This window comes from Heptranchias perlo, chromosome 6 (genome assembly GCF_035084215.1).
Source record: "Heptranchias perlo isolate sHepPer1 chromosome 6, sHepPer1.hap1, whole genome shotgun sequence".
NCBI lineage: Eukaryota > Metazoa > Chordata > Chondrichthyes > Hexanchiformes > Hexanchidae > Heptranchias > Heptranchias perlo.
In genome coordinates, this window is record NC_090330.1 from 47,737,751 (window position 1) to 47,758,300 (window position 20,550).

Below are 20,550 nucleotides of genomic sequence, written 5' to 3' on the forward strand. Positions count from 1 at the left end.
AATGTAAAAGGGAGGTGATTGAAAAATAAAAGCTGTTCGCTTTTCAACATCCTTCATTGATTTTGCCTCCCTCTATTTTATCATATCACACGCAAAACAAGTACTTTATTTGAAAAACCAGTTTACTCTGGTACCAGAATTACTAACTTTCTTTAACTTCTGGTGCACGTCAAGTTTATTCCATTACTTAACGATAACGCTCTGCTAATTCTCTCTCCCAACAACGCAGGTCTAGTAAGATATATACTTTTGCAACTTGTGAAGTTAGAAGAGACAGATTTGTACAAACAGACAGAGAAGTACAAACAGCATTCACAGTGCAGTGCAGGATGGCTGGAGCGGCAAGAGAGCTTGCCCCGAGGTTCTCTGACAGGGCACCGGAAGCCTAAGTGGAGGGAATGCAGGAATGGAGAGCCATCCTGTACCCGCAGAGAGGCAGGAGACCCTCCAGACACCAGCTGTGGAGGCAATGGGACGAAGTGGTCGTGGAGGTGAATGGCAGGAGTACGTACATGGATACAGTGCAGGAAAAAGTTCAATGATTTGACACGAGTGGTCAAGGTGAGTGAATGCAAATGTCGAGTGGCACATCCTACCAACCCCAGCACTGCTCCACGCACGACAACCCCCTCCCCTCACCCACCCACCAACAAACGCTGCCCATACATACGCAACACTGCACTTCGCATGTTGCATCTCATCCTCACATAGTACCACACTTGCAAACCACACACCCACCACTCACAGGTCACGCACACTGGCAGCTAATAGACCATGACAGGCACATTACCCAAACACATTGCAGAACACTCACTGACACACTTCCCTTTGTCTTGCAGGAGAAGGTGGCGCATAACAGCCGGCAGACCGAGAGACCCGAGGGAGGACAGGCATGCCTACATGTACTCACCCACTTCGAGAAGACCATGCTGTGCGTCATTGGGTGGGATGTTGTTGCGACCGTGGCCACTGGTGGTGGAGGAGGTCCCGATAAAGGGGGTCTCTGCGTACCTAATCCTCCTTCTCATTTCCCACAACTCCCTCACCCCACAATCTTTTCTGACGTACGTGCTGCAGTTGGTGCCAGCACCCACGTCTTACTCACTTCTATCCCCGCTCCACAACTCAACCCGTCTCCCTTTGTCATTGCAGGTGCCCAAGAACTGGAGCCGGCACCGTCCGAGGAGGAAGACAGTGATAATGAAGCTACACCATTACTTAATCTGATATTCGCAGCCACCAGCTCAGGTGCCGACACTGTGCGTAGTGTAGAGGCTGGGTTGGCTGGGTTAGAGGAAGGATCTGCATGTGGTGAGACATCAGGCACAAGTGCACACGAGCTGGGGCAGGGGGAACGCCAGCTCACTGGAGGGTGAGGTCACACACTAGTTCTGCTGCCGAGGCGTCAGATGATGACTTCAACGGGCCAGGCTGATGGGCGTACACCACCAAATGCTTGGTGCATTGGAAAGCCTGCCAGAAAGCCTGCGCACAATGTTAAGGGGCATGGAGGAGTCCAGCTCCAACTTGGCACAGGGCTTTGCACAGAGCTTGGAGCCCATCCTTTCCCACATGGAACGGGTGGTCACCTCCATCTGCACACTGTGGAATCCACCATGATGCAGCATCTAATGACTGATGTCACGGCTTCCATTGCAGCACAGACCGATGTCATCAAAGGTCTGCATGCTTCAGTTGAAGCTCAGGCAGCTGTTATGGCAGTTCAGACTGCTGCCATGGCAGCTCAGATTTCTGCTATAGTGGCTTTGGGTACCACTGTGGAACGGGGCTTCCAGGGTGTCACAGCACTCCATCAATCTGTTCTCCAGCTGATCACCAGGTGTGTTGAGGTGCCAGCAAGGGCTGTTCCCTCATCAGGGTGAGGTTGTGCAGCGTGCAGCATGCAATGACGAATCTTGACACCCTCTCAGCAGAGTACTGCAGGGCTCCATTAGAAAAGTCCAGGCAGCGGAAGTGTTGCTTTAGGAGGTCTATAATGTGCTCGACGACGTTCTGTATGGCCGCATGGCTCTCGTTGTATGTCTGTTCTGCAAGTGTGCGTGCGTGCCTGACCGGGGTCACGAGCCACCTCATGAAGGGATAGCCCTTGTCACCCTGTAGCCAGCCTTCAACTTGCCGAGCAAGTGCAAAGATAGTTGGGATGTTTGATTGCCGCATAATAAAAGCGTCGTGACTGCTGCCAGGGTAGTGGGCATTGACCTCCATGATGCGATGCCTGTAGTCGCACACCAGCTGCACATTGAGGGAGTGGAACCCCTTTCTGTTCATAAAGGTGGCTGAGTTGAGATGTGGAGCACGCATGTGCAGTTAGTGGCACCATGGGGAAGCCAACAATGTGAGCAAACCCTCATGCTCGCTTGTTCTGCTTCTCTCTGTCAAAAGGGAATGCGATGAACCTGTTGTGCAGCTCATACAGTGCCTCAGTGACCTCCCTTATGCAGCAGTGCACTGCAAACTGCGAGATGTTGCACATATCGTCAGCAGAGGCCTTAAAGGATCCAGAGCCGTAAAAGTTCAGTGCCACGGTTACCTTCACAGCCACAGGCAATGCTGCCCTTGCCCTGCTCTGAGGATGCAGTTGTGGCTGCAGCAGTTGACAAATGTCCGTCACGACGGATGTACTGATCTTCGCTCATTTTGAGGAAGAGTATTGTTCCCTGAAGACCCTCATGGGATATGGCCTCCTGCTCAGTGCCCTGAGCCTCCTCCTCCTTGCAGTATGACCTGCTCTGCGTTGCCTCTCTGCATGCTCCCAGTCATGTTTTGTTTCCAGCGGGAGCGGTAGCAGGCAACCCATGGTTGCCAGGAATCTTGTTCAGCACACTGTTGTAAATGACACCAATAGTAATGCAGGACCTGCCTAACCACTCTTTATAGACTATAGCAACTCTATCCAAGGATAGGAAGCTTCCAGAAGCAGTAATACAGCCACTAACCTGCTACACCTGCATGATCCCTTTAAATAGCACTGATGGGAGGGGGGTCCTCCAGGCCATCTAAGACATGTTCAGCTGTTTGTGGTTAAGAAAGTTCGTTGGCTGGAGTGTTGAGTACCAAAATGGTGTCTAGCCCTTTAAATCAGCGTTGCTCACTGATCTACTACATATTCCCCCTACTTTACATGATACTGGCATTTGTTATCTGCACGTGCGCAAACGCCTTTACCAAAATGGTGTCTGGTGCATGTCGTGCGCGCGCAATCTGCACGCCATTTTGGCCCTTAGAAGGCCACGTAGCGCCTGCAAAATGGACGCTATACGGCCCAATTTCTAGCCCATTAAGTTTTAATGCAGTGTTTTAAAAAATCATTTTCATTTTTGTTGTACCTTATTCTCTTCAGGTTTCTCCATATTGCACTTTGTTCTCAAACAAGTAGGTGGCCGAGAATGTGCTCCTAAGCCCTTCTCTATATTGCTCATGAGCCAATACCACTCTAATAGTTCCCTTCTTCCCCCTCCTCTAATCATCCAACTGGCATTGCCTAATCTGAGAAACTAATGCAAACATATTTCCCACCATTCTGTGCTGCAGTATGTTAGTTCGCCCACAATGCCAACCTTATTAGGACATTGTTACCTTAATTTTAACCACATTTTTGTGACTGAATAACATCACAGAGCTTACATGAATTCGATCAGTGCCTAAAACTACCATACCTTAATTCCAGTATATTTGTGACATTGCCTGAGGGGAAGATCCTACGAACGTAATTAAAATCACCAACGTATATGCTTCCATCCGATCCACACGTCAAGGCAACTGGCGCAAGGAGTTTGTTACCAGCTGCAAGGCCATTGCAGCTTGGACAGGAAATGCTACGTCTTCGACCATTTCCCATAATGCTTCCAATGACAGGTGGCTGCTGGGATATAAAATTATTTTCTCCATTTCCCTTGTGCAAGATACCTGCAATAAAATAGATGGTTAATATTTATATTTTACAAAATATGGGACAGCAAATACAGTTGGAATAGAACATGCATTTAACCTACGTCAAATCCCTTTATCAATTAATAGCTCATCTGTTATTACAACACTGAGCTCTGATTGATGTGCATGCATGAATTTCACCGATTATTTTTCTTTGAATGACTATAACTGGTATTAATGTTCAAGAGCAAAATTCCTGGTGTCAAACATTAGGGATGTCAAGCTAAAAAGAAATATACAAATGTTGGAAAACAGGAACAAAAATAGAAAACGCTAGACGTGGGCAAAAAGTCAGTCGGCATTTGAAAGAAAAGGATAGGTTATATTACATGGTCCCATCATTAGGACTGAACCTTAATCTACTTTTTTGCTTTCATATGTGACTGACTTGTGCATTTCTGGCATTTCTGCTTTTACAAGGATTGCAAGGTCTAGGCTAACTTATAGAGCAACCTTTTTAGTGATATAGGTATTTGGGCTTCAGACAAATCAAGTTTGCAGATGACGAGACATGTTACCATAGTTGGAGCTTCATGTGAGTTTTTATTTGATGCACTTGCTGCTGAGTATGTGAAGTATAGACAGAACTGAACTGTTCACGATTATTACTAGAGGTTAGCCTATGAAAAAGCTGGAACTTTGGTTCTAAATGCTGACAGTAAAGACTTTCTTACATAAAATTCAGGATTTTTTGACCAATTTCTACAGACAGGATTTGGATAAAAAAGGTTCTTTTTGTGTTGGGGTTTAAAAACAAAATGCATTTACATGGGATTAAAAAGGAAGGTCACAGGCTGCAAGTATTTGTCACATGTATAGCAAGACCAGACATTGAAACAGTTACCAAGGATGATTGGAAACAATAAATAATCTGTTAACTCATTCCAAGGGCTTCCAACATGCATTAACACATTGAGGACGGGGGGTTGGAATTTAACACAAAGCCAGTTTCAAAGGGATCATGGTAGCAGGTTTGATTAGCACCTCAGCTTGTCAACCCATGGACAGAGGAAGGGTAAGAAATCAAGTCCCAACTTCCTATGGGGACAGGGAGAGGTGAATAAAACCCCACATGTGGGCAGTTAGGTTTTGTTAGAGGGAAAGCTTTGACTGCCTTTGCTGAAGCAGGCTCATAAAACTACAAATGCTGGATGAAGTTAGAAGACCTCTAGTAAAAGTCAAGTAAGATGATCCACTAATATTGGATGGCTTGGTGTGTTCTTTATTTTGTATCATTACGTGAACATAAGTTGCACTGATTGAATGAAGTAAATCTGATCCTTACGGCTGTTGTGTACATTCACCTGTGAAATAACAAAGCTTAACAATTCGTATCAAGCGTCACCTCACCAAATATTAGCTTGGTTCACCTTTGGAGAGAATGAAGCAGGACATGTGCAAAAGACGCAAATATCTGGCTCAGATCACAAGGGGTTACTATTGTAATGTCCCTGAATTCTACTATTGTACAAGTAGATATAGAGCAGTGTGAGTCATCCCCCATAGAAGTAAGATGCTATGACCACTTCAGGGAGAAACTGAAGCCGTTGAACCCAAGAAGTTATCTATAGCCTTTCTGGTTCCACAAGATATCAAGGAGGAGTGCACATGCATGAAGTGTTGCAAGATTGTTTTGGTCGAGCAGAAAATTGCTGAGATCAAGTATGATCAGACTACACTCCTCTCCATACAGAAGGAGGAAAACATCCTGGAACATAACAACAACAACAACTTGCATTTATATAGCACCTTTAACGTCGTAAAATGTTCCAAGGCGCTTCGCAGGAGTTTTATCAAACTAAATTTGATACCGAGACACATAAAGAGATAGTAAGACGGCTTGGTCAAAGGGTTAGGTTTTAAGGAGTGTCTTAAAGGAGGAGAGAGACGTAGAGAGGCGGAGAAGTTTAGAGAGGGAATTCCAGTGCTTAGGGCCTAGGAGGCTGAAGGCACGGCCACCAATGGTGGAGCGATTAAAATTGGGGATGCGCAAGAGGCAAGAATTGGAGAGGCGCAGAGATCTTGGAGGGTTGAAGGGCTGGAGGAGGTTACAGAGACAGGGAGGGGTGAGGCCATGGTGAGATTTGAAAACATGGATGAGAATTTTAAAATCAAGCCGTTCCCGGACTGGAGCCAATGCAGGTCAGCGGGCACAGGGGTGATGGGTGAACGGGACTTGGTGCGAGTTAGGATACAGACAGCAGAGTTTTGGGATGAGCTCAAGTTTATGGAGGGTGGAAGATGGGAGGCCGGCCAGGAGAGCATTGGAATAGTCAAATCTAGAAGTAACAAAGGCACCGATGAGGATTTCAGCAGCAGATGAGCTGAGAGAGGAGCGGAGACGGGCGATGTTACAGAGGTGGAAGAAGGCATATGTGTGGTCAGAAGCTCATCTCAGGGTCAAATAGGATGCCAAGGTTGCAAATGGAAGTTCCAGGAAGTGGTCATCCTAAAGGCAGAGAGAGGTCAGGAGCAGGGGAAATAGGTGACCATTCATAGGGTGGCAAGGAAAGGCAGAGGAGCAGGAAACCCCTGTGCATCTGAAACTGTCCAATCATTATTCAGTGCTGAATGCCTGTGCTGAGCACAACTTCGGGGATACAGGGGTGGGTAACCATGAGCAATACCATTGCATTGTTGAGCAAGTGGTCAAGCAGGGGAACAAAAAGCAAGAGAATAGGCGAATTGCACCTGATTTGGAATGCTAAGGATTTTTAGCCCCATTGTTCCCCAGTATTATTTTAATATAGCAGTGCAAATCAGCTCAGTTTGATAAAATGATTTGAAGTTCACGGCCTAGATATTCCAATCGGGTGGGGTCAGGCTTCTTTAAATTTAGTTTTGGTGGCCTCCCAGTGGCACTATTACTTCTGCTAGGTCTTCTGCCTTGGATGAGGGGAAGGGGAAACGGTTGCACCACCTGCTATGGCATGGTGTACCGTGGCCTGCACCCCCCATTGCTGCAGGAAATTACACTTTTTCCAATTTTTTTTCTCTTGTCTAGTGCAATTGATTGCTCTTTAATCAATTCCATCTAGGAAGATGGACCATTAATTTTTAAAGTCCCCTTCACCACCTTTACAAAGCTGGACGCCAGGAGCATGTATTCCTGACATTGGCACATCACTGAAATATGCCTACCCAAACATTCGGTGTCACTTCTGATGGAAAATCCTGGAAGTGGTGAAGGGCACAAGGGAGCTGGTCGAATAACTTCCCTGTCACGTTTCCCCTCCCAACTGCCTTGCAACTTCCCAAAATTGGGGGGAAACAGGTGGGAAAATCCAGCCTTTTATGTACATATAAATAGTTATGAAACATAAAAACAGAAATTGCTGGAAATACACAGCAGGTCCACCACAGGAAATACGCAGCAGGTAAAGAGAAAAGACAAGTTAACGTTTTGGTCTTGGCCCTTCACGTGTGACCCCTATTCCACACCCAAAACATTAATCTAACTTTTCTCTTTTCAGATGCAGACAGATCTGTTGTTTATTTCTGGCATTTTCTCTTTTTATTTCTATATGTAATTTTAAGCATGTAAAAGGGCTGAATCTGATATTTATTCTGCAGATGCTACTGCAATGACTGATGTACTGTTTACTTACCACTTTGTATGTTGAGGGCATGGTGTTTGTCTAAGGTCCATCCACCCAGGTTAGATGCATCTATCTCATAGCCTTGCAGAATGGCTGTACGTTTCTCCCACAGTATCAGGTCAGGACATGATTCATATTCATAACCCACAGACACTGCATGGGTACAATCAAAAATAGGTTAAACTGATGTGCATTATGGAAAGAGCTATTCCTGCCAATCTATTTAAAATCAAGTTCCTTTTTAAATTAGCCTGAGTAAATGTCAGAAAGGCACTTTGAAGTTATAGGGCCAGATGTTGCAATGAACTAATACCAATACGGTCCTTCACTTGGGGAGACCTAAGTATGAATCTGGTTCAGATAGGACGAAAAAGGGCACCTCTCATAAATGCTTATTAAGGGACACACATGAAGCAAGATTTAGCAGCCTTATTCAAGGTACCAGTGGCATATGTGTCTGCATAATAATCAACAATATTACCTCTGAAAGAGACTGAACTTGTAAAGCACTATGTTCGTCCTCTGATCTCATCTCTGCAGGTTTACCTCTTGCCTGGTTCATATAGTTCTTTGCATCCATACGGCTACACCATTACAAACCTAAATAATTTGATCCTGGAAATGAATGCTGCCAATATTAATGTGCAAGCATTTCACAAATTCTTAAGACATTCCTGTGCTCTCTATTTTAAAGGAGGCATTAACCCATATAAAATAAGCAAGTTAATGCTTCCATTGAGGTGGAGAGTAGAGGAATGTTAGATGAATGTGTCAACTATTCACACACTATATGCAAACAATAAATTCTAGCCTTAAGCACTCAGTATAATTCAGAACTCAGGGTTTCTTTATTCTGTTTGCAACCGTGCAATACAAACATCGAGATTCCACTTCAGTGTCCTCTTTTGCCTAGTTGTGATGGAAGGGAGGGAATTGTTAACCAGTCATCAGTGATGCTTCCATACCAGGATCAAACCTTTATATAATGAGGGTTTACACAACGGTGCTCTTTCTGGAGTGAAGTAGGTTTTAACGGGAATAATGAAACATTAACACTTACATAGAATTACACAGAATGTACAGCACAGAAACAGGCCATTTGGCCCAACAGGTCCATGCCGGTTTTTATGTTCCACACAAGCCTCCTCCCTCTCTACTTCATCTAACCCTATCAGCATATCCTTCTATCACTTTCTCCCTCGTGTTTATCTAGCTTCCCCTTAAATGCATCTATGCTATTCACCTCAACTATTCTTTGTGGTAGCGAGTTCCATAATCCAATCACTCTCTGGGTAAAGAAGTTTCTCCTGAATTCCCTATTGGATTTATTGGTGACTATCTTATATTTATAGCCCCTAGTTCTGATCTCCTCACAAATGGAACTATCTTCTCTACATGTTCTTATCAAACCCTTTCATTATCTTAAAGACCTCTATCAGGTCACCCCTCAGTCTTCTCTTTTCTAGAGAAAAGAGCCCCAGCTTGCTCAATCTTTCCTGATAAGTATAACCTCTCAGTTCTGGTATCATCCTTGTAAATCTTTTTTGCAGCTTCTATATCCTTTTTATCCTCTTTATCCTTTTTATAATATGGAGACCAGAACTGTTCACAGTACTCCAAGTGTGGTCCAACCAAGGTTCTACACAAGTTTAACATAACCTCTCCTCTTTTCAATTCTATCCCTCTAGAAATGAACCACAGTGCTTGGTTTGCTTTTTTAACGGCCTTATTAACCTGTGTCGTTACTTTGTGATTTGTGTACCCCTGGATCCCTCTGCTCCTCTACCCCATTTAGACTCTTATTATCCAAGCAATATGTGGCCCCCTTATTCTTCCTACCAAAATGTTACACCTCACACTTATCTATATTGAAATTCATTTACCAATTACTCGCCCATTCTTCAAGTTTATTAATGTCTTCCTGTATTTTGTTGTAGTCTTCCTCGGTATTAACTATACCACCTAATTTGGTGTCTGCAAATTTTGACATTAGGACACTCTAGTCCTAATGGTATTTTATGTTTGCTGGCACTCAAATTTGAGAGAGGAAAATGTTTCATCCATTTTAGGTTGTAGCTTACCAAGGTAGCATCTCACCTAGGAGTGGTGAGGAAATAAGTTTGGTTCTCAGACCCTTCCCAGGAGACATTTACTAAGACAACTAAGTCCAGAATCCAGAGAGGAATAAAACTGGAATAAAATCTGGAGACAAACTTGTGAGATCCAACACAAACATGTATGAAATAAAGTAGCTATTGCAAAGATGCTATTGTAGTACAGTGGCAGGTCTAAAAAACCTCAACTATTTCCCTTCAACAGTCTATCTTTTCACCAAAACAAAAGAAAGTGATGCTTATTGGCGAGGAGAAAAGTGTAACAAGGTAAAGTGTTAGATTTGCAATTCATATTTATTTGTAATACCAGAATTAAAAATAATGAGTTTGGAACCACGTCAGGTACAGCATTCTCGGCTGCTTCAGTGCTTTCTCTGATGACAGCAATTTCTATCAGTGGTGTGTTTACATACTGTAACTAGTCATTTATTTTTAGGCCCTTTAAATTGTTCACTAACTTCACCTTATAAATTTTATAACTTGTTGTCAAGTTAAAAGTATGATTTCTGCAGAAGCTCTAGCATGAACGCAATGCTATTCAATTTTGGATGATTTTATTTCATCACAAATATGAATTGATTGACTGCTGAAGATGATATTTGTTATCATTTCACCAGCTGCATGAAGGTGTAATTGTTAAAATTGTACAGACAATATGAGAGCTGAAGGAAGTGACAGAAGTGATTTAAATACTGGACAGTCCAAAAAGTGACAATGAATAAGAAATTGCAATCAGCGGGTTTCATTTCAATCTCATCCTCAGGGAAACCTTTGAGATGAACACATTTTCAATAAAACCACCATCAAATAAGTTAGCCACTTTTTACAGTGTCTGTTCTTCTGCCTTCACAGGGGTTTTGATTGCACTGTCTATTTAGAGGAAGCATCTCACTGGTGTGACAAGAAAATAGTATTTAATCATACCTGTCAACAACCCTGCAAGCTTCTGAGCACGCTTTCAAACTCTACTGAGAATGCTTCAATTATGATTGATACTTGCATGAAACACACCACATGTGTTTAAATGTAAAATGGAGCCACTTTTCATCGAAGCTTTCATTTTCTTCAATATTTTAATGGGGCAAATCAGAATGATGCACTTGCATATATATTGTAGAGGGGAATTGAGGTCAGATTAGTTGACTAAAATACTTGGCCTCATTTGGCGATTAGCCTCAGTTTCCCAGTAGAAACTATTTTATGTAGAAGAAGAAAAAACAATCGAGAGCTAGAAAACAAATAAGGAAATAGTTGAGGTGGGTGGGCAGGTATCACAGGGCATTAATACACAAACATACTGCGCCATGGAATGCTACGATGTGGGTTCTTCTTCATTGGTTTAACATCCGGTGAGTTCTTGATTTTACCAAGAGTGACAGGACTAATGCCAAGAGAGATAATGCACTTCCTCAAGAAAAGGGAGAGCAAACTGGAAAGTGAATCCACCTGTCTCACTCTCTCTGATTTATTGACAACGGAGAATGGACATTTTCCAGCCCTCGGGAGTAAGTCTCAAGAATTTTAAAAGGGGCAAATTTTGGGATGGGGGCTGGGTCTAAGAAAGGAAATGGTAAAGATATTAGGGGAAAAAATGAAAATCAGCAAGGGTTGATAACAGTACTGCAGTACAAAGGGATCTGGGGGTCCTAGTGCAAGAAAATCAAAAAGTTAGTATGCAGGTGCAGCAGGTGATCAAGAAGACCAATGGAATGTTGGCTTTTATTGCTAGGGGGATAGAATATAAAAACAGGGAGGTATTGCTGCAGTTATATAAGGTATTGGGGAGACCGCACCTGGAATACTGCATACAGTTTTGGTGTCCATACTTAAGAAAAGACATACTTGCTCTCGAGGCAGTACAAAGAAGGTTCACTCGGTTAATCCCGGGGATGAGGGGGCAGACATATGAGGAGAGGTTGAGTAGATTGGGACTCTACTCATTGGAGTTCAGAAGAATGAGAGGCAATCTTATTGAAACATATAAGATTGTGAAGGGGCTTGATCGGGTGGATGCGGTAAGGATGTTCCCAAGGATGGGTGAAACTAGAACTAGGGGGCATAATCTTAGAATAAGGGGCTGCTCTTTCAAAACTGAGATGAGGAGAAACTTCTTCACTCAGAGGGTAGTGGGTCTGTGGAATTTGCTGCCCCAGGAAGCTGTGGAAGCTACATCATTAAATAAATTTAAAACAGAAATTGACAGTTTCCTAGAAGTAAAGGGAATTAGGGGTTACGGGGAGCGGGCAGGAAATTGGACATGAATTTAGATTTGAGGTTAGGATCAGATCAGCCATGATCTTATTGAATGGCGGAGCAGGCTCGAGGGGCCGATTGGCCTACTCCTGCTCCTACTTCTTATGTTCTTATAAAATCTGCGACTATAGTAAGTTGATTCACAGTGTGACTAAATCCCAGGCCAATCTACAGATACAGTTTTCTACATCACAATCACCTCCTCTGTTAATCAACACAAAAGATGTCTGTTACATGACGAAACCTACCAAATGCTTCAGACAGCCCGTAAACCTTCTGGCTGTAGACATCAGTTTTGTCCCAGATGAAATAATAAGATAGGTCAGGGGTAGCAGGAAACCATTTCTGGAAGAGTCGTCCTTCCACAGCCACCATGAGATGTACTTTCATTAGATTGAATGGGATGGAGGGGTGGGTAAGACTAATCCTCAGCACCGATTTGTAGCCAGCAGTGCGGCTGCTGACATAGTTCAGCTTCATTTTACTACTTGGGATATTTATCTCCTCTTGTAAAACCTGTGAACATAAAAGGTAGAAAAAACTGTAACAAATAATAAATCAAAAAACAATGTAGCATTCTGTCACAATTCTTTAGGACTGCACGGGGAACTTTTAAAGACAGAGGTTTGGGGCAGTTTGGTAGCACAATCCTCCAATACATTGTGCCACGGAATGAGAGGATGCAAGTCTTGTGCTTTTGATTCTCCACATGGTGAGGGTTTCATTTCTCTGAATGTCTATTGATGGCCAGGCATTTCCCACAGGGTAAATAAAACTCAGGCAGCCCTTGTGTACCTACTAGCGGTTGGCTCAAATGCAGCACTGGAATGAGCCTGTTAAAAAGTCACCTGAATTTTCCCTTCAGTCGTAGCAGGAGGGTGGCAATATTACAATTAGTTGCAACAAGTTTCTAATCTTCCCCTGTCTCAGAGTGCTGGTACTTTTCTTCGTAAAAACAGGGTCTGGCGGTGTGATGCATTTGTATTACTCACAATTTGCAATTCTGTGGGAATGTCCATCACTTTATTCTTTGCAGTACTGAAAAGTAATGGTTAAACTAAATGCTGTTAAGTTTTGGATCATTCTTCCTCACACGAGCCATCACAGCCTTAATGAGTGAGAATACCAATTGGCACAAAGTTTGGACAGTTTCGTGCCATGAACCTCTAGCCACTAGGAAAAGATTGAGACTGATCATATTAGACTTTAGAACCAGCAATCTAGCAGAGAGAAGAGACTTACATTCCAATAGTCTAAGCTGGATTCAAACCCAGGTCTTAGAGATGAAAGGGCAATGCACATCCCCCTGTGTCATCAAATCCCTCTAATTGTTGCATTTAAATTTGACCTAGTCAACTTCTTAAGAGAATATCAGGCTATTTTTCATGTTTTTCTGTAGTCATGCCTCTATTTAATATTTTTTTAAAAAATCCATCCGGATGGAAAATCATGTGGGCTGTACATCAGGCTGAATTTCTAATATGCTTCGATCATGCAAAGCTCTGCTTCAAAAGCACTAAATCATAATATTTACCCCTGTATTTCATTGTTTGATTAGAAATATTAAGTTTTAAGAGGATGCCTCGTGTGTTCACCTTACTAGCACATTGGTGAAATTATCCCATAATAATTTTCACTGCAGCGTTCCTTGTAAACATTAAGGATGAATAAAAGCGGAGGAGCAAATTCTTCTTGACACGGTACCTGTATTTCAGGAATGATGGGGCCTTTCTCCGGGCAGGAACCTGCAAATGCCGTTAATGGTGCAGGTGAGACAATTGGATTGGGACGTGCAAAATTGCTCAGGTCACAGCTAGGGATCTCATTCTCTTCATGCCTCATGATGACAGTGTCCATGACGAAGAAACGGTCCCACGGCAGCCAGAGTGTATGCTCCTGAGTGATGAACGGAGAGCGCTCAAAGTGTATCGTGACCGAGACCCCTCCGTTAGTCATCAAATCAAAGCTAGTATTTGGAGGACAGAACAAGACAATTTGTTTTTACAAGAAGATTTACTTTGTATAAAGCAACACTACTGGGGTAATTTTCCAACTTTGTACTGCCAGCAGGCAGGGATCGCCACACCAGCGCACATCAGAAATTCGGGTGCACAATGTGCATGATTTTCTAACCATCAATTTAAATGGACAGAAAACTATACACAGTATGTGTGCATAAATTTCTGATCCATGTTGCTGACAGGCGAGGCTCCTGCCAGGATTATCAAGTTGGAAAATTACCCATAACAGAATCTGTCAACTTCTAGACAACTTTTACCCTGTAAAAGATGCAGCAGGTAAAGGTCAAGCTTGTTTATCAGGAAGTAGGCACCTCTAATAAAGTGATATTCAGACACTTATATTAATGTGCAATCTTGGGAGAACAGACTTATTTTGTACCAAAGAACCAAAGCACGAAAAACATTCAGACACAACTAGTGAAACATTTGTACTTTAAAGTATTGCCTCATTTAATATTTATATTGAATATAAAATACTGGATGTCCCATGGTATTGCTTACAGTTTGTCTGATGTATGGAGTACAATATGCTGTGTATGTTACCTGGAGTAAGATGAGGTCACAATTGAGGCTTTTTTTGCCCCTTTTGGCATGTTTGCTGTGGGACAAGGTGCACTAGACTGGTTTCTTTCTCAATGTGAGATATCACTAACTATAGCTGCTCTGTGTGGATCTGATCATCTGGATTTCCTGCTGCTTGAAATCCAGGTCAGAGGTGTGTGTAACGAGCACTGCAAACACCATGGGGGTGAATTCCCATGGCGCTTCTCTGTTCTCCTGCTCTAACTTTAGCTGAAACCCTCTTTACACCTGTAAATGGGCTTTCCATCAAATTTATGGTAGCAAAATGGGAGAAGCCTCAAAGAAATTCCCGACACCTAGAATTTCCTCAAAGTGACTCACACCACTGTTGTTCCATTAATAAAAGTGATGCGTCCGCCAATAGTCTCTAGAGTGAGATACGTGCAAGCATCCAGGGTCTGCTCATTTGCATATACATTGGTGTAAAAACCAGTGCAAACAGCTGAAACAGCAGCAGTCTTCTGTGAAGCCTTTTTAATGCACGATTCTGCCTGCGCTCTTCTGTGGCGAGGGCGGGGGGTGGGGGAGAGGTGGGCAAGCAGGTAAGACAGGAACACTGCTTAGGTCTTTCATTTCTCTCTCAAATTACTTAATTGCATGTCTTACCAATATTTTTATTAAACTTGGACAGAATTATGAATACTCAATTGCCATCTGTGCCCAGAGGGCAGCAGGGCATGGTAGCAAGCCATAGGAAAAGAACAGACATCTTCACTTGTTCAAAACCCTCCTGGGGGTATTGAAGGCAGGATGAATAGGCTTCTGGGAGTGGGTAGCACCAAGTCACCCACAATTATCATTCGTAGCACCTGAAGGGAGGTGGCACTGGCACTGTCTGCCAACTCCCTTACCCTTTCACTACTAACCCTTCAAATTGCTCTTTGGTTAAGGGGGGGGGAACATAAGCATCATACAACATCATTCAAGTTTAACTGTTTTGCAATAAGGTATAAAAAGCTGATCTTTGAATTATTCGTCTATGAAAAGCTTAGTACCTGCCATCGTGCCGGCTGATGGTGTAACCATAGTGGGGATTGTTGACAAAGCTGATATTAACGCCAACCAAAGGGGTGCCATCTGCAGTCACTACTTGACCTCGTATCACACATGTGTGGCTGCAAACACCAGAAATAAAATATTGAAATTATATATTAATGATCACATATATATATTACTATAATCTTACATTTTACAGCTTCAGATTATAAATATAACAGGTGCCCTCCAAGTTCCCCTCCAAGTTATACATCATCCTAACTTGGATATATATCGCCATTCCTTCATTGTCAATGGGTCAAAATCTTGTAACTCCCTACCGAACAGTATTGTGGGAGTACCTTCACTATATGGACTGCAGCGATTCAAGAAGGCGGCCCACCACAACCTTGTCAAGGGCAACTAGGGATAGGCAATAAATTCCAGATTTGCCAGCGACGTTCATGACCCAAAAAATGATAAAAACAAAAGATGCCTAATCCTCTAATTTTGCATTTTTTTTTTACTTCTGCAGGTCAATATAGAAACATAACTTGGCTTTCCTTCAACTGTACTGTTTAGATACATCCAGGGTAGAATTTCCACTGGTGGAGACCCCAGATAAACTGTGTTTCTTGAGGTTTCCGCCGATCTTCCATCAGAATTACAATGGACCGTCAGTAGAACCCTCACGGAAATTACAGGCAAACTGCCTCAAACATATTTACTTCGGTGTTTCATGTCTTTTCTCCAAGAAAAATGGTTTTCTGGCACAAATGAGATATTTTCTAAACCATTCTTGGATGGCCTCAGATGCTAACCACCATCACCACAAAGATGTTCTCAAGTATTCTTTTTGCACATCCAAATAAGACAAATAGTCCCAAACTTACGCTAAATGTAATAGTATTAATAGCCAAATATAGACGGAGCAATGGAACTCCCGACAAGGAAACTGCAGTACAAAAGGATGTTCTCCAGGAAAATTACATTCATCGTATAGGAAAGCACCATGGGTATGAGAATAATGACACATAGGCTTCAGCAAAAAAGATACTAAACTTTTGATGCATATTTTCCTGGTAATGCATGGCAATGAACTACAAGTAACTCATAATGTTTGAGTTAGCATTTACAATTCATGAGGAAATTCAGTAGGAGTTCCTTATGCCATATTACTTGGAAGATGGTATCTGTTCAAAACTTAAGTCTCCTAGCTTATTCGACCTTGCAAGGTGGCATTATTTAACAAAACTAACAATCTGTTTTGAGCATATACTTAGACCTTTTTGAAAAGGTCTTCTGCATTGAAGATGTTACCAGTTCATTATTACTTCTGCTGTCACTCAGAACTGAAAGCTGGTGGTGTCTATAAAAGAGAAAAATAAAAGTGAACTCCTGGACCTTGTCTATCATTGCTTTGATTGACTCCATCTGGAAGTTAGCACATTGTATTCTATCCAGGTGGGAAGCCTGATAAGGGGAGAAGCGCAGGAACATGATGAGCAACAAAATGTGGTGTGTTTTTTTAAAACAGTGGATCACGGTTATTACTGATTTGTATCATAATCGATTTATTATTCTAAAACACTGAGCTAGTCATCTCTATAAATTTTATGGCTCAGTGAAAAGCTTTATGTCACATTACTCAGTACCTCAACAAACGAGAAGTTAATATTTTAAATAAAAACAGAAAATGCTGGAAAAGCTCAGCAAGTGAGGCAGCATCTGTGGAGAAAGAAACAGAGTTAACGTTTCAGGTCGAAGACCTTTCGTCAGAGTTCGAAAGGTCTTCGATCTGAAATGTTAACCCTGTTTCTTTCTCCACAGATGCTGCCTGACTTGCTGAGCTTTTCCAGCATTTTCTGTTTTTATTTCAGATTTCCAGCATCTGCAGTATTTTGCTTTTGAGTTAATATTTTAATATTCTCACCTATGTAAGGGGTGAATTATTTGGTTGATAAATCTCCTTTTTATCTTTCATATTTTGTATGTTTTTTTCTCACATTTTCTTCTAGCTGGCAGCTGAAGGGTAGTCTGCTCCCAGGTCTACAGCACTTACATAGAATTATATTGAATCTATTGCACAGAAACAGGCCATTCGACCCAACTGGTCTATGCCACTCATTATACTCCACAAGTATACTCCCACTCTAATTACCTCTTTCCACCCCACCCCACCATATCCCTCTCTTCCATTCTCCCTCATGTATAAATCAAGGCTCTCCTTAAGCCCTCCATGCATTCTCACCACTCCCTGAGCAAAGAAATTCCTCCGAAATTCTTTGTTTGATCTGTTAGTGACTATCTTATATTTATGCTCCTTGTTCTCGACATAGCCACAAGTGGAAACAGTTTCTTCGTCTACCCTATCAAACCCATTCATAATTTTTAAGAGCTATAGCAGGCCTCCTCTTGGAGAAAAGAACCCCAGTCTGTTTAATCTTCCCTGATTGTTGCATCTTCTCAACTCTGGTAACATCCAGAGCGTCAATATCCTTTCTGTAATATGGAGACCAGAACTGCACACAGTACGTCAAGTGTGGTCTAATCAAGGTTCTATATCAATTTAATATTACCTCCCTGCTTTTGTATTTTATTCCTTATGAAATGAACCCCAGTGCTTTGTACTCTTTATAGCTTTATCAACTTGCATTGCTACATCTAGCGATTTATGTATCTGTATTCCCAGATCTCTTTGGTCCACTAATTTATTCTTACCTTCCAAGGAATAAGAGGCCTCCATATTCCTCCTACAAAATGAACCACCTTACACTTCGCTACATTAAAATTCATTTGCCATTTATCTGTCCACTCTGCAAGCCTGTTTATGTCCTCCTGTATTTTAGTGTGAGTCCTCCATATTATTAGCTATCATCTGTAATTTCTGACACCGTACCTTCAATTCCTAAGTTCCAAATCATTGATGCATATGGTAAACAACAGTGGTCCCAGCACAGATAGCTGCGGGACACCTTCTGCCAGTCTGAGAAACTTCCCTTTACTCCTACCCTCTGTTTTCTCTTTTGTAGCAATGTTTCAGTCCATTCTGTTACCTGGCCCCTGACTCCACCCACCCTGACCTTTATCATGAGTCTGTTATGTGGCATCTTATTGAAAGCCTTCTGAAAGTCGATGTATACCACATCCACTGCATTGCCCTTGACTATTTCCGTTATTTCTTCAAAGAATTTAATAAGGTTAGTTAAACATGACCTTCCTTTTAGAAATCCATGCTGACTATTTTTAATTGTATTCTCTGTCTCTAGATGTTTTGTTATCTCATCCTTTAGAAACAATTCAAATATCTTTCCTACCACTGATGTTAAACTATAGTTTTCCGGATTTTCTGGATTAGTTCCCATTCCCTTTTTTAAGATAAGAATTACATTTACTGTTCGTCAGTCTTCTGGCACTATTCCTTTTCCTACTGAATTTTTATATATGGATACTAGTGCCTATGCTATCTCCTGCCTAGTTTCTTTGAGTAGCCTGGGGTCTTGTTTTTTCTTATTTGTTCATGGGATGTGGGCGTCGCTGGCGAGGCCAGCATTTATTGCCCATCCCTAATTGCCCTTGAGAAGGTGGGGGGTGAGCTGCCTTCTTGAACCGCTACAGTCCGTGTGGTGAAGGTTCTCCCACAGTGCTGTTAGGAAGGGAGTTCCAGGATTTTGACCCAGCGACGATGAAGGAACGGCGATATATTTCCAAGTCGGGATGATGTGTGACTTGGAGGGGAACGTGCAGGTGGTGGTGTTCCTATGTGCCTGCAGCTCTTGTCCTTCTAGGTGGTAGAGGTCGCGGGTTTGGGAGGTGCTGGCGAAGAAGCCTTGGCGAGTTGCTGCAGTGCATCCTGTGGATGGTACACACTGCACCGGTGGTGAAGGGAGTGAATGTTTAGGGTGGTGTTTGGGGTGCCAATCAAGCGGGCTGCTTTGTCCTGGATGGTGTCGAGCTTCTTGAGTGTTGTTGGAGCTGCACTCATCCAGGCAAGTGGAGAGTATTCCATCACACTCCTTACTTGTGCCTTGTAGATGGTGGAAAGGCTTTGGGGAGTCAGGAGGTGAGTCACTCACTGCAGAATACCCAGCCTCTGACCTGTTCTTGTAGCCACAGTATTTATATGGCTGGTCCAGTTAAGTTTCTGGTCAATGGTGACCCCCAGGATGTTGATGGTGGGGGATTCGGCGATGGTAATGCCGTTGAATGTCAAGGGGATGTGGTTAGACTCTCTCTTGTTGGAGATGGTCATTGCCTGGCACTTGTCTGGCGCGAATGTTACTTGCCACTTATCAGCCCAAGCCTGGATGTTGTCCAGGCCTTGCTGCATGCGGGCTCGGACTGCTTCATTATTTGAGGGGTTGCGAATGGAACTGAACACTGTGCAATCATTCCTTAAGTTTGGTTAGCTTGTCTAGCATCTCTTTTCTTTATATCTTAACTGTTGCAATATCCCTCTTGACTTCTTCTACGATTGTGATTTTCTCTTTTGTAGCCTCGTCAGTGAAAACTGAGGTAAAGTATTTATTCAGTATTCCCGCTGTTGCAGTATCATATCTTGCTTAGTGGCCCTCTCCCTATCTTAACTTTCCAGCTGCGACAAATACATGAGAGCAGTCCACAGACATCACTTCTCTAACTCTCTCTCTCTGTGGGAAACCTCTGGCTCTGCTTGATACTTTCACATAATGACTGAATGAGCAACTGAACAGTTTGAGGGGGGAGTTTGAAGCTGTGTCCCAGCAACCTAAGGTGCAACTTATTACTCCACCATATCATCTCAATGCATTTTGAATTCCTTTTCTGATCTGCACATTCTCTTTCATGCCAACGGACTCCAGTAATTATTATGCTGTTTTATGACATTTCTGGAATCTTCACTCTGTATTGGTATTTTTCTCATTTTGTTTGTCATCCTATTTTTCTACCTTATTTAAAAATAACCATCTTACATTGCAGTCTCATTTTCTTACGATTATCTTCATGCATCCTTCAACTAGAAGGGTGAAATTGTGATTTTCCTCCACAACCTGCTGTCATTGTTGTTCTATGAAA

General features: G+C 42.6%; 1 protein-coding gene across 8 annotated transcripts in view; it reads right to left on the reverse strand.

Annotated features, from left to right (window-relative positions):
* tenm4 (teneurin transmembrane protein 4) overlaps positions 1–20,550 on the reverse strand; it is a 414,166-nt gene that overhangs the window by 86,847 nt on the left and 306,769 nt on the right. For all 8 annotated transcript variants that reach the window (XM_067986263.1, XM_067986262.1, XM_067986259.1 and 5 more), the window contains 5 exons: positions 15,516–15,635; positions 13,622–13,883; positions 12,166–12,433; positions 7,560–7,703; positions 3,678–3,927 (listed from right to left, as the gene is read on the reverse strand). In XM_067986263.1, the coding sequence (XP_067842364.1) occupies positions 3,678–3,927; positions 7,560–7,703; positions 12,166–12,433; positions 13,622–13,883; positions 15,516–15,635 (1,044 nt within the window). The remainder of the gene's footprint in view (positions 1–3,677; positions 3,928–7,559; positions 7,704–12,165; positions 12,434–13,621; positions 13,884–15,515; positions 15,636–20,550) is intronic.